The 13,447-nt window shown below is 56.3% G+C and overlaps 1 protein-coding gene across 2 annotated transcripts in view; it reads left to right on the forward strand.

The window, feature by feature from the left end:
• Positions 1–1,877: 1,877 nt before the first annotated feature.
• Positions 1,878–13,447, forward strand: part of CCNQ (cyclin Q) — a 28,595-nt gene continuing 17,025 nt past the window's right edge. The window contains exons 1-4 of one of the 2 annotated variants that reach the window (XM_023202087.2): positions 1,878–2,126; positions 4,818–5,001; positions 6,620–6,752; positions 8,520–8,747. In XM_023202087.2, coding sequence (XP_023057855.1) covers positions 2,015–2,126; positions 4,818–5,001; positions 6,620–6,752; positions 8,520–8,747 — 657 coding nt within the window. In that variant the 5' untranslated portion in view covers positions 1,878–2,014. The remainder of the gene's footprint in view (positions 2,127–4,817; positions 5,002–6,619; positions 6,753–8,519; positions 8,748–13,447) is intronic. The other variant, XM_023202086.2, reaches the window with a different exon arrangement.

A 13,447-nucleotide genomic window follows, 5' to 3' on the forward strand; every position in this document is an offset into this window, starting at 1 on the left:
GGGGCTGAGGGGAGGTGGGCCCTCTGGGCATTGCCCAGGTTTCAGCCTTGGGCTGGGGAGAGGGTGGGGCTGCTCACAGCTTGGGGACAGACACAGTGCTCAAGGTGTGGCAGGTGTCAGCAGCACAGGGAGCTGGGGACCCTGAGTCAGTTCACACACGCACACATATGCACACACACGTGCACACCTGTGCACATACAAAAGCAAGCTGGGTGATGGAAGTGGAGCAGTAATTCCTTCACCAGGCAGAAAATGTGCAGAGACGTTCAGCTGGGAGGCCATAACCTTTAGGGGACCTGCCAAAGGTCTCTGCCATGAGGCAAAGTGGTGAGATCTGAGGCCGGTCAGTTGACAGGGTGACTCTGCAAGGACCAGCCTGTGAGGCCAAGGCCCCACATTTTCTCCTGAGGGTGAAGGGACCCCGGAGGGTGTCAGGCAGGGCAGGACCTGTTGAGCCTCGCCGTTTAGAAAGCTGGCTCTGGCGGCTGCTATTGTGGGCTGAATGGCAGTCCCCGAAAGGTGTGTCCATGTCCTAATCCCTGTGACTGTAACCTTATTTAGAAGGACTTTTGCAAGATGTAATGAAGATAAGGATGTCAAGATGAGCTCCTCCTGGATTATCTAGGTGGGCCCTAATCCAGTGACAGATGTGCTTATAAGAGAAGACAGGGAGAAGGCCATGTAAAGATGGAGGCAGAGATTGGAGTGATGGGGCCACAAGCCCAGGCAGAACTCAGGCTGCAGAAGCTGGAAGAGCAAGGAAGAAATGATCCTCTGCCAGAGCGTTTGAGGGAGCAAAGCCCTGGTGTCACCTCCGTTTCAGGTGTCTGGCCTCCAGAATTGAGAGAAGATATACTTCTGGTGTTTTTAGCAACCCAATTTGTGGTCATCTGTTACAGTAGCCCCAGGAAACTAACCCAGCTGCGATGGAGAGAGGACTTGGGGAGCCTGGTGGAGGCAGGAGGTGCTGAGGAAGGAGACCCAGGCCGGACTGGGTGTGTGGGGTGGGGGTAAGAGGTGAAGACTTCCACATCATCCGGAGATCAAGGCGCCTGGGTAGAAGGGTTTAGGGAGCAGTAGCTGTTGCCTCTCCATATTGCCAGCTGTCTGAAATTGTAGCAATGATCTGAATGTATCAGAATGGCTCAAGTGACTGTCACTAGCTTGGGAGTCCTTTTGGGGTTCTATGTCCCTAAAGCCTGATGCGCCATTTCCTGCTTGTGGAAGGCACGAATGAAAAATGGGATGGTAAATACATGAGTTCGCTATTCAACAATTATTCAACAAACATTTATTAGGCTCCTACTGTGCGTAGCGCTGGAAAGGCAAGCAGAAGCTAGATTCCCAATCGATCCCAGGAGGCTGGACGATCCAGACACAAACACCGTTCATGCGTCTATTGGAAAAGGCCCCCTTGGAATTTTGTGCACAGCATTTCCTTGGGGTGTCGGTGGATCGGGGTTTGCAAACACTAGCACCTTTTCCGGTGGCCGCTGCCTTCTCAGACCTCAGACACCGGCGCCTCCACGTGAACTCCCGCAGGCGTCTCTAGCCCAGGGCTTGGCGGGCGCTGCCGGCTGTTCCTGGCCTAAGCCACGTTGGGCCGCCAGCCCGGGGCTACACCTTCTTCGGACGGCGGGGATTTGCAGCTCGGGTGACCGGAGGTGCCCTCCCGCGGGTCTGAGAGTAGTTCCGCGAACTCTCGCTCCGCGGGGAGGAGCCTGCGTCTCCCAGAGGCGGGGCTCGAGGCGTCTAGGGGGTCACCACTCGCTAGCCGCCCGGTGGTGTCGGCCTCTGCGCCTGCGCCTGCGCCTGCGCGCGCGGCCAGGCAGCCACTGTGGCGCAGGCGCGCGCTCACTCTTGGGTGCGGGCCCTGAGGGGCGGGGCGGGGCGGAGGAGCGGCGGGGCGGGACGCAGAAGGGTGGGGCGGCCGTTCCCGCCGCAAGCACCCTCCGGCTTTGCCGGCGTCTGCGCGCCGGGACCGCCTCTCCTTCCGCCGGGGCCGCGGGGCCTCATGGAAGCCCCGGAGGGCGGCGGAGGGGGGCCCGCAGCGCGGGGCCCCGAGGCGCAGCCGGCGCCCGAAGCCAGAGTGCACTTCCGAGTGGCGAGGTTCATCATGGAGGCAGGTAACCGCGGCCGGGGACAGGCCGGGGCAGGCGGCGCCGGAGCCCGCTTCGCGGAGCGGGCGCGGCTGGCCAGGCCGGCCTTCCGGAGTGCTCACCTTACAGAGGCCGGGAAGCCCGGCTCGGGGCTGAGGACCTCCGCCTTTGCGCCGCGCCCAGTGTGCTGAGCAGTGAGCCGCGATGTGTCCCCATTGCGTGAACCGGTGTGCAGGCCCTAGGAGAGGACGTGGCCGGGTCGGGCCTCCAGCGAGGCGGGGACCAGCCCGGGCACCTGTAGCTCTGCGCAGTGCGCCACGCCTTCTGCCGCACCCGCGGGCCTGCACTGGCGCTTAGTCTCGCGGAGCATTTTGGAGAAGGCTGTCCGGGGGTTCCTGTCACTCCGAGGACCTAGGGTGCATGCAGCTCCTGTTCCGAACCCTGCCAGGATATCCACAATAGCGTTGGGCTCCACGTTTCCATCCAGCCATCAACAGTGTGTTTTTTTTTTTTTTTTTTTGAGACGGAGTCTCGCTGTGTTGGCCAGGTTGGAGTGCAGTGGCGTGATCTCGGCTCACTGCAACCTCCGTCTCCTGGACTAAAGCAGTTCTCCTTCCTCAGCTTCCGAGTAGCTGGAATTACAGGTATGTGCCACCGCGCCCGGCTAATGTTTGTAGTTTTAGTAGAGATGGGGTTTCACCATGTTGGCCAGGCTGCTCTTGAACTCCTGGCCTCAGGTGATCCACCTGCCTCAGCCTCCCAAAGTGCTGGGATTACAGGCGTGAGCTACCTCGTCCTGCCCGTCATCAGTGTCTTGATAGGAGATACTGTTAGTTGGCGGATAGTTATTTCCTACCTTTACTGCTTGGGGGAGAAGGGTTGGGCAGATGTGCTTTCTACTCAAGGGGGACAGAGAGTCTGAGGAATGCTGCAGGACTGTTCATCCCAGTGATATGTAAATGTACTGTAATTTGCAAGAAGAGTTGCAATGTTATTAGGGAAGGATAGCAGTGACACCTCATCTACCATCTGCTCGGAGGGTCCATGTAAATTGGGCTTTGCTCTGTAAAACAAGGCTTGGAAGGTCATGTCAGTAACTGGCATCTCCTGGAATGAGGGGTCCCAGGTAGGAATTGTCTCTATATAACAAGTTTAGACCTTCTGAGGGACTTCTTTATAAAATGTATTGCATAAACCTTTGTTCTTTGTAGGAGGCTAAATATTGATTTCCCAAAGATGTCCCTGTCCTAATCCCTGGAACCTGTGAATGTCATCTTATATCGCAAAAGAGACTTTGAAGATGTGGTTAAAGACCCTAAGATGGGAGATCATCCTAGATTATTTGGATGTAACCATCCTTATAAGGGAAAGGCAGGAGGAGTTACCATCAGAGAAGGCCACATGAGGACAGAAGCAGAGTTAGAAGCTTTGAAGATGGAGGAAGGGGCCAGCAACCAAGGAATGCAGCCCCTCCTCTAGAAGCTAGAAAAGGCAAGGAAACAGATTTCTCCCATGGAGCCTCCAGAAGGAGGCAGCCCTGCTAAGACGTTGATCTTAGCCTTCTAGGCTTGTTTTGGACTTCTGACCTCCAGGATCCGGAGAGTATAAATGTGTGTTGTTTAAGTGACTGAATTTGTGGTGATTTGTTGCAGTAGCCCTAGGGAACTGATCTACCTTCTTAGGCAGAGGACGCCGGCTGTCATTTCATGGTTGATTGTTGGTTGTTCTCCACCTTCCTGTTTTGGTCTAGTGGATGTCATTTAACCTCTTGTGAACCCTGGTTGGTGTGAATTTGTTTTGGTTCTGTGCACCAGGGCAGTGATTTTCTTAGGAGCCATTCAGGAATGGGCTGGGGATGGGCTTTTAACCCCTAAGTGAATCCACTGAGTTGTGTTCTGGTGTTTTGAGTTTTGTTAACTTAAAAATTTTTTTTCTTTCTTTTTTTTTTTTTTTTTTTGTAGAGACAGGGTCTCACTCTGTTGCCCAGGCTGATCTCGAATTCCTGGGCTCAAGCAATCCTCCTGCTGGGATTACAGGCGTAAATCAGCATGCCCAGCCCACTTTTCAACGTGTTGCTGTCCTTCCCCCGTGCCTGGCTGTGGCCATAAACATTGCCTTTTCTCTGCAGTGCGAGTGGTTACTCTTGGCAGTCACACTGCTTGCTTTGCTCACCTCTTCTAACCCGTGAACTAGGAAACCAGTGCCCAGTATAATCTTTCCCTGTGACTTCAGGACTTGTGGTACCCACGAGGCCGTTTCTCTTCTGTCGTCGTAGCTGTGGGTTGGGCGACTTCTAGCTAGCGGCTTGCTAAGGTGAACCCAGACACACAACAGCGTACGGTCCTTTCCCAAGGTTTTGCAGAAGCTGCTATGCCAGTTGCTAGCTGAGCAGTACTTGGAACCCTTGTTTCCCAGAGCGTGGTCTACAGATCCCTGACATGGGCATGACCTGGGGCTTGTCAGAAGTGCAGAATCTCAGCGCTGCAGACCTACAGAAGGGGAAGTCTGCATTTGAACACCGTCCCTAGGGGCTTGGGTCATCCACTGGAGTCTAAGAGCCCAGCGAGAGACCCAGCAGGAGCCACTGGCTCTGCTGGAAGCTCTTAGCCTTGTCCAAGAAGGGTTGTACCTGCTAGGGCCCATGCCAATGGCTTCCCTCACTGGGGCAGTGAGCCAGTGCTGGATTGAAGTCCTCTGTTGCCTGCTTTCTCTCTGCAGGTGTCAAGCTAGGGATGCGGTCCATTCCCATTGCCACTGCTTGCACCATTTACCATAAGTTCTTCTGTGAGACCAATCTGGATGCCTATGACCCTTACCTGATTGCCATGTCTTCCATTTACTTGGCTGGCAAAGTGGAAGAGCAGCACCTGCGGACTCGTGACATCATCAATGTGTCCAACAGGTAATGGCATTTGGATGGGCTCCTGGTGTCCACGCAGTGGGGGGGAAGGGTAGGGAAGGCTCCTACGGGGCCCTGCCCACCAGGTGCCAGCAATGGAGCTTGGAAGGAAGTACCTGGATGGCCTTGAACCAGGGCCAGAAACATTAGCAGCAAACGTGGGAAGGAGCCTGATGTCAGATGCCAGTGGGGTCTGTGAGAGAAAAGCTGGGCCAGATTATGGGGAGCCTGGAAAGCTGGATGGAGGGTAGAGGTGGGGCTTGAGCAGAGGGAGCTTGGAGAGGCATGTCAAAGAAGATTCTGTTGAAGTCTTAGACAGGGATGGCTGCATGCAGAAGAGCTTGCCTGCATCAGGAGGGTGCAGACCCAGCCAGGTGGTGGGTCCCAGTTGCTTAGGGGCCTCGCCCTGCTGTGGGTGTGGGCGTGGGCATGGCACAGCCGGCCCAAGCAGGTGTGTTCCTGCTGGGGCAGGATGCGGGGTCTTTGCCAAGGCGAAGGAAAAACGGTCTGGGAAATATAAAACTGAGAAATGTTCAGTTTTTGGAGTACCTCATTCTCATGAGAGGCTTAAATATCTTTCTTGGATGGCTGGACATGGTGGCTCACGCCTATAATCCCAGCACTTTGGGAGGCTGAGGCGGGTGGATCGCTTGAGTCCAGGAGTTCAAGACCAGCCTGGCCAACATGGTGAAACCTTGTCTCTACCAAAAATACAAAAATTAGCCGGGTGTGGTGGCGCATGCCTGTGGTTCCAGTTGCTCGGGTAGCTGAGGCAGGAGGATCGCTTGAGCCCAGGAGGTCAAGGCTGCAGTGAGCTGTGACTGCACCACTGTACTCTAGCCTGAAAGACAGAGCAAGACCCTGTCTCAAAAAATAAAAAATAAGGCCGGGCGCGGTGGCTCATGCCCGTAATCCCAGCACTTTGGGAGGCCAAGGCGGGTGGATCACGAGGTCAGGAGATCGAGACCATTCTGGCTAATACGGGGAAACCCCGTCTCTACTAAAAATGCAAAAAAGTGGCGGCGGGTGCCTGTAGTCCCAGCTACTCAGGAGGCTGAGGCAGGAGAATGGTGTGAGCCCAGCAGGCGGAGCTTGCAGTGAGCTGAGATCGCGCCACTGCACTCCAGCCTGGGCGACTTGAGCGAGACTCCGTTTCAAAAATAAATAAATAAATAATAAAAATAAGATAAAAAATTACGTTCCCTGGGCCCAGAGCGAGAGCCCTGGGCATTGCCACCTCAGGTGATGAAGACTCCCTACTGCCAGGCTGAATATAACAGGAAGCACAACCGACTTGGCGTGCTCAAGCTTCCGGTTCCTCTGGAGCCATCGCCAACAGCCAGTCTTTGCACTTGACATTTTGCTGAATGATAGCAGACAGCCCATCTGGCTAAAACTAGGACCTGGCTTCTTTCCTGTGTTGGTTACTGTTTTCATTCTGTACACTAGATGTGGAGATGAAGAATTTTTGTGTAAAAACACAAATAAAATGACCCTACATTAATCTGCAGATGGACAATGTAGTTTGCATCTGCACATTGTGTGACTTAAGCAATTTGAGCCATCCAGTGCTCAGGGGAGACTGCACTGGCTACTGAAGCATTGCCATTTCTCTGTGCAGGTACTTTAACCCAAGCGGTGAGCCCCTGGAATTGGACTCCCGCTTCTGGGAGCTCCGGGACAGCATCGTGCAGTGTGAGCTTCTCATGCTGAGAGTTCTGCGCTTCCAGGTCTCCTTCCAGCATCCACACAAGGTACATGCTGGGGAATTGGTGCCTGTTTGGAGAGGCTCAAGCCATGGTCTTTGTTCTTTATCCCAAAAGTGCATCCCATCTCATACTCGAGAGCACGGCACAGAAGGAGAGCAGGGCTGCGGCTGGGAACTGGGTCTCCCCGCTCCGTGTTTGTGGCCGGGTTGGCCGCCTGGCCTCTCCTGTCCCACTCCTGTGGGTTTTCTCAGCCAGATCTCATTTCAGCTTCTGCCTTTCTGCCTGCTCACCTGTGGGCGGGGTCCATGTGGCCCGCTGAAGCTGTGGCAGCTCCTGTGGCCCATATAGATGGTATGCACGCTGGGCCTTGGGGAAGCAGGCTGGTTTTGTGACCAGCCGGAGTCCGCATCCCCAGGAGATGCTGTGATGCCTTGGAGCATGCGTCCAGCTCAGCTGCGCTTAGGAAGCCATCTAGGAACGTGTGAGTCTCAACAGAAGAACCATTTCAAACAGCAGCGAAAGGGAAAAGTGGAACGCTAAGGCAACTGGCACACGATGCTCTGGGCACCGCAGCCCCACGCATGGGCAGCTCAGAAGGCTGGCTGGAGACAGAGATGGTGGAGTTGTGGTTTGGGGCTCTGGGCTAGGAGTTTCATTCTTTTTCATCACAACTCTTACTGAGATTATTGTAGTTTCCCACGCAGTTGTGACATGTACCCTTGGCCCAGTCTCCCCCAAGGGGAACACAGCCAGGATGTCAACACCGACACAGTCCACTGGCATCCTTACTTCCACGTGTATTCCTGTGTGTATTTTTTTTTGTTCCATTTTATCACGTCTCCGTTCACAGACCTACCACCACAGCCAAGGTGAGAGACAGTTCCAGCTGCACAAGCCCTTCGTGTTGCCTTTATAATCTTGCCTCCAGCCTTCCACACTCCCACCTTAGTATCTGGAAAGGCCTGGTCGGGGATTTCTGCACAGTAGTGTCTTAGTGGGCAGAATGCTTGGTGAGCATCCTGGGGGAAGGTGGGAGATGCCCTGGTGGCTGCAGGGTGGAGCTGTCAAGGTGACAAGGCTTAGAAAAGAGCAGCACTCAGACCTCGGGGGTTGTGTGATCTGTGCCCAGATGGGAAACCGGTAGCTTGGTGTGGCTGGGAGCCTGCCAGCCCGTTCCCCTCCTTCCAGTCAAGGCTGGGACGGAAAGTAACCTATGTATCCCTCCTGCATGGTGTGCTGGGGTCACACACATGTGTTCCAGGACTGTCCGGAGAGCTGGCAGCATCTGTCTTATTGTGTGAGCTTCCGGCAAAATGTCTGTTCTGAGAGCAGGAGCTGGCAGCTGGGCTGGGAGGTCATTTGGATGTTGTGGCTGAGGACAGCATGTGCCCGTGGCAGCAGGCCAGATACATGGGGAGCGGCACCCTCTGTTCTGCCCATGAAGAGGGTGCTCTCCGGAGCACCAGGCCCCGAGGAATTTCCTGGTGGCCAGAGCGGGCCCTGTGGTTGAGAGGGACTGCGGTGGGGGTGGCCCTCATAGGTTTCCCTAGAGCTGGGTCTGGAGGATGAGAGTGGGCAGGTGCATATGGTGAGCTGGTTTCAGGCACACAGCTCCATGAGTGTGAAGGCCCTAGACAGGGTGCGCTGGAAGGCGGGGTGGGAGGGGCAGGAGATGGGGCCAGCAGAAGGCCTTGGGGCTTCTTCCTAAGGGACATGGAAGCCGCTGGAGGGTTGGTGCAGGTGCTGATACGATTATGTCAGCATGAGGAGAGCAGCTGGTGGGACCAAAGGCTGATGGATGTGTCTTTGCAGTATCTGCTCCACTACCTGGTTTCCCTCAAGAACTGGCTGAACCGCCACAGCTGGCAGCGGACCCCTGTTGCCGTCACTGCCTGGGCCCTGCTGCGGGACAGCTACCACGGGGGACTGTGCCTCCGCTTCCAGGCCCAGCACATCGCCGTGGCGGTGCTCTACCTGGCCCTGCAGGTCTACGGAGTTGAAGTGCCCGCCGAAGTCGAGGCTGAGAAGCCGTGGTGGCAGGTGAGGTGGCTACTTGGCATACTGGACGTGCCCCCTTTCCCTCTGGACGTCTGTATTGCAGTGCTCACCACATTCTTTCTATTAATTATCCATGAAGAAAGATACGGGCTGCTGGGGAGCATGGACGCTTCAGAGCGCCCTGTTGATGGCCTGGGCCAGGCTCTCCCTCAGCACAGTTGCCATTTAGGGATCCCGGATGTCGAACAGGAGTGCTAGCCTCCACCGAGACGTCGCCGGTGTCCCGGGAGGCGGGTTGCCCCAGCGGAGAACCACTTTTACTGAATTGAGTGGGAACTTGAGTGTGGTCACAGGTTACTAAACCTGGCTTCCCATCAGAAACATCTGGGGTGCTTTACGGAGAGGGCTGGGTGACTAGGTAGGTGACAGCTAGCTGGCTAGTTGACAGACACCTAGGTGGATGGGTGAGAGAGCTGATGGGCCAGGTGGCGGTTGACTGATAGCTATTAATAGGTAGATCCTGGAGGGATACATGGTAGAACTCTGTAGGCCTGCCCATCGGACAGCTTGCCAGGTGGCCGCTGCTGTTCTGCATAGAGGCGCCCCTGCCTCTCTTCCCTGGCCCGTGTGCCTTGTGGACGACCACAGCACTTGCTGATTTTTGCATGTTTATTGTCTAATCTCGTATCCCCAGTCAGCTGTGAGCGCCTGAGGCCAGGCAGCTCGTCTGCCCCATGCCGCCACATCTCCTGCGCCACCCTGGCACTATAGCGCGTGCCCATGTGTCTTTGAACCCATGCCCCGTGCTCCTAGTCTCAGGCTGGAAGCACCCTGCCCCCGAGGCAGTGTGCAGGTGGTGCAGGGCCGTCTGTGTGGACAGACAGTGTTGCTCCATGCTCGGGCTGTCAGGGACTTTCGGATAGCATGGCTGCCTTGTGCTCAGGGTTGGACTCTGGTGAGGGCAGACACTCTCTGGGGACATCTGGTGGGTGTGGCCCTGGCCCTGGCTGCCTGGCTGTCCTGCATCTCTCTTCCTTTCTGCTCTGTCTTCTGCGCTTGCTCATGAACCTCACCTGGTGTGCTGGTACCACCTGCGTCCCATGCTTAACCCCTCCCAGAGGAGTGCGAGCCCGGGTGAACCTGCACAGCCAGGAAGCAGCTCCACCAGCAAGTTGTTTGCTGGCGGCCCAGCTCACCTAGTTGTTGTTCAGACCGCGAAGAAGTTACCCTTTGTGGGGTGGCGAGCTTATGTTCACCCAGCTCTTCGTAAAGGTTGCTAAACTTGACCTGACCTTTGCTTCCCAGCTTGGGGCTGTGCAACAGAAGCTTCCGGAATCCAGGTGCATCCTATGGGCTGGTGGGGTGCACGGGCCTGATCCCTCGTGATGAGTGGGGTCCTGGGAGGCCTCACCCACCTGGGTGCTGTGGAGCTCATGGCCTGGCTTTTGAAACCCTTTCTTCCTTGTGTGCTCTCGGCCACCACTTCTTATAGCGACTCCTGTCACTTGTCTGCCGTGGGCTCGGCATGGCAGCTTGATGTGCTTCCCCGGAGAAGCTTGCCTGCACTCTGACTTGCCAGATGAGCAGGGATGGTGGCGGTGTCAGGAACGATGCAGGTCGTCGCACAATGCTGCTGAAGCTTCCACGGCCAGAGCCACACTGAGTGCCCTCCATCCCCTCGCTCCTTAGCAGAAGGAGAACCTGCCTCTTTCCAGCCACTGCCGCTCTTTGTCTGATAAACAGATGGACCGCCCACAAAAAGGCAAAGTCCCCAGAGGCCAGCAGTGTCTCCTACGTAGGACTCGGGTCTGTGTCCTTTCTGCTGTCAGGTGTCCCAGGGTTGTCACCTGTTCTGGACTGTTATATTTAATTGTGGTGACATACACATCACCTAAATTGTACCACGTTCACCATTTTTAAGTGTGCGGCCCAGGGGCAGAAGCACATTCACGGTGCTGTGCAGCCATCACCACCATCCAGCCGCAGAACTTGTTCATCTTCCCAAACTGAAGCTCTGGCCCCGTTCAACCCCAACTCCCCCCCCCCCCGCCCCTGGCCCCCCCCCTTCCCCCTCCCGTCTACGGAGTTCACGGCTCTCATTTGAGGCCCCCACAGGAGTGGAATCCTACAGTGCGGGCCTTTCTGTGACTGGCTCCTTTCACTGAGCACGATGTTGGAACCCCTGTCTCAGAATGTCCTTTCTTTTGATGGCTGAATCATATTTCATGGCCTGCATGGACTGTATGATATTAACATATTCATCCATCGATGGACGCAGGCTGCTTCCACGCTTTGGCCCTGCTTTTTTTTTTTTTTTTTTTTTAAAGTGTTAAGAGTCTCACTCTGTTGCCCAGGCCGGAGTGCAGTGGTGAGATCTCGGCTCACTACAGCCTCTGCCTCATTGGTTCAAGTGATTCTTCTGCCTCAGTCTCCCAAGTAACTGGGATTACAAGTGCCTGCCACCACACCCGGCTAATTTTTGTATTTTTAGTAGAGACGGGGTTCAAGGAACTCCTGACCTCCAGTGATCCACCCGCCTCGGCCTCCCAAAGTGCTGGGATTGTAAGCATGAGCCACCATGCCCAGCCCCTGAATGCTTTTTCTTGATTGCTTCTGAGCTTGGGGTCTCCAGGAGCACACAGGTGACGGACCCCAGCAAACAAGTGTGCATTTCTGAAGTATTTGTTTTTCACCCAGAGCCCAGGGTAAGACAGCTATGCTTCCTGAGTCAGGACTTGGAGGGTGTCCAGGTTACCATCTCCTACCTGAGGTTGTGGGCCACAGAGGAACCTATGGTTCTTTGGGAGCATTCAGCAGGGGTGGACTTAGGTCCAGTTCTTGCCTTGACTTGGCCCAAGGCCTTGATCTTATTGGTACATTGGTTCCCCAGGCAGCAAGCTTGGGCACAGGGTGGCTACAGACGCAGCATCTAACCAAGGTCTTGCTGCTTTGCTTACTATTTCCCTTATCACTGGGGATCCCAGAGCGCCCTGGGGCTCAGTGCTGTGCTGGGCTGAAAACTCAGAAAAGCCGTCACACTCTGAGTTCCGGTTTATTACAAGGAAAGGACACAGGTCACGGTGAGCGAAGGCTCAGGGCGCACAGGACAGGCTGCAGGAGAGACCAGGCGTGAGCTTCAGTGGCTCCTCGCCCAGGGGAGTTGTGCAGACAGCACCTGTTTCTTTCAGCAACAGCGTGGGACAGCGTGCACGGAGTCATAACTAGGGAAGCTCGCCCCAGCCGTGGCGGCCAGGGTTTCCATGGGGGGTGGGCTGTGTAGGCGTGGAGTGCCTGTGTGGCCAACCCTGGTCACTCGGGCTACGGCCACCAGAGGTCCAGCTGTGTGGCCCAGGGTTCCCCCATAAATCGTGTGCTTAGCACAGACCCCCTGGTTTCAAGGCCTTTGTGTGTGGGCTTGGCTGATTGCAGGATCCTGGCGATGTTAGTCAGGAAGGGGCTGTGCTGCCTTTGAGGGGCAAGGTGGGGAGAAGTGGTGGAGAGGAAACTTGCTGGCGGGTACCTGGCACTTGCCACAGCCAGGTTCCGCTCCCCTGGGGAAAGGCGTGGATGGTGGGCTGTGCACGCCGCTCCACTCAGGGCTTGGAGCGCCTGGCTTAAGGCGTTGATTTCCTGTGTGGGAAGTGGATGAGTTTTCTACAGCTGCCGTGACCAAGCACCACAGACTTCAGCGAGGCCGAAGCCCCAGAAACGTGTGGCCTCCCGGTTCCGGAGGCCTGGAGGCTGAGCTAGCGGTGGTGTCTGCAGGGTGGGCTCCCCGCCAGGGCCGTGAGGGAGCGGCCTTCCAGGCCTCTCCCCGGCGCTGGGGGCCCCCGGTGGCGCCTCTCCAGCCTCCACCTCCGTCATCCCGTGGCCTTGTCCCCGTGGGCCTCTGTGCCTGTCCTCTTCTTTTGACAAGAACACCGGAGATACAAAGATACACAAAAGCGGGCCTTTGTTCAAGCTGGGAAAAGAGATTTTCTTCAGAAACCCCTGCTTGCGGGGGAGAGAGCTGAGCTCCGTTCCCGCCCCAGCAGAGGCGGCCTGGCCTTGCGAGGGGAGGATGAGGGAGTCGGGAGGGGGCGAGTGGAGGCTCAGGTGAAAGATGACAGGGCAGCCAGCGTCCTTGCCACGAGGCCGGCCGTGTGTGGGAGCTGCCGGTGCTTACCAAGGTTGGGATTCTTCCCTCCCGTGGAGACCGGGAGACCGGGCCCCGTGCCTCCTGAGGTTTCCATTTCCAAGGAGTGGCTGTGGGGCCCTCGGGAAAGACCCTGGGTTGTGGGTGCTACACAGATGTCTCAAAGGGACAGGCTAAGCCCTTGCTAGTAAATCTGTAAGAAAGGGAGGTCAGGTGTTGGCCGGAACAGACAGTAAATGCTTTGGACAGCCCCGAGCGTTTCCAGACGGGAACTCACTCAAAAGGGGGCTGGGGCGTCCCAGGGGCGCGGCCTTAGGCTCCCAGAGGCCCCGTGCGGTGGTGGCCGGGTGTCTTCGTGCAGGGGTTTGAGTGGAGCGTGCCTGCCGAGAGGTTCTGCAGTTCCTAGCACCATCATTTTCTCCTCCTCAGACCCCTTGGTTCTCCTCCCACGCCCCGGCAGCTGCTTCGCAGGCTCCTTGTTGGTTCCTTTGTCTCCGAGCTGAGTCCTGAATTCTCTTCCTCTCCTTGCTCAGACGCCCCCCTTCGTGACCTCATCCATCTTCAAGGCCTTGATGCTGATGACAGATTTCTATCTTCCAGTCCTGAT

The sequence above is a fragment of the Piliocolobus tephrosceles genome, chromosome 12 (genome assembly GCF_002776525.5).
Source record: "Piliocolobus tephrosceles isolate RC106 chromosome 12, ASM277652v3, whole genome shotgun sequence".
Taxonomy (NCBI): Eukaryota; Metazoa; Chordata; class Mammalia; order Primates; family Cercopithecidae; genus Piliocolobus; species Piliocolobus tephrosceles.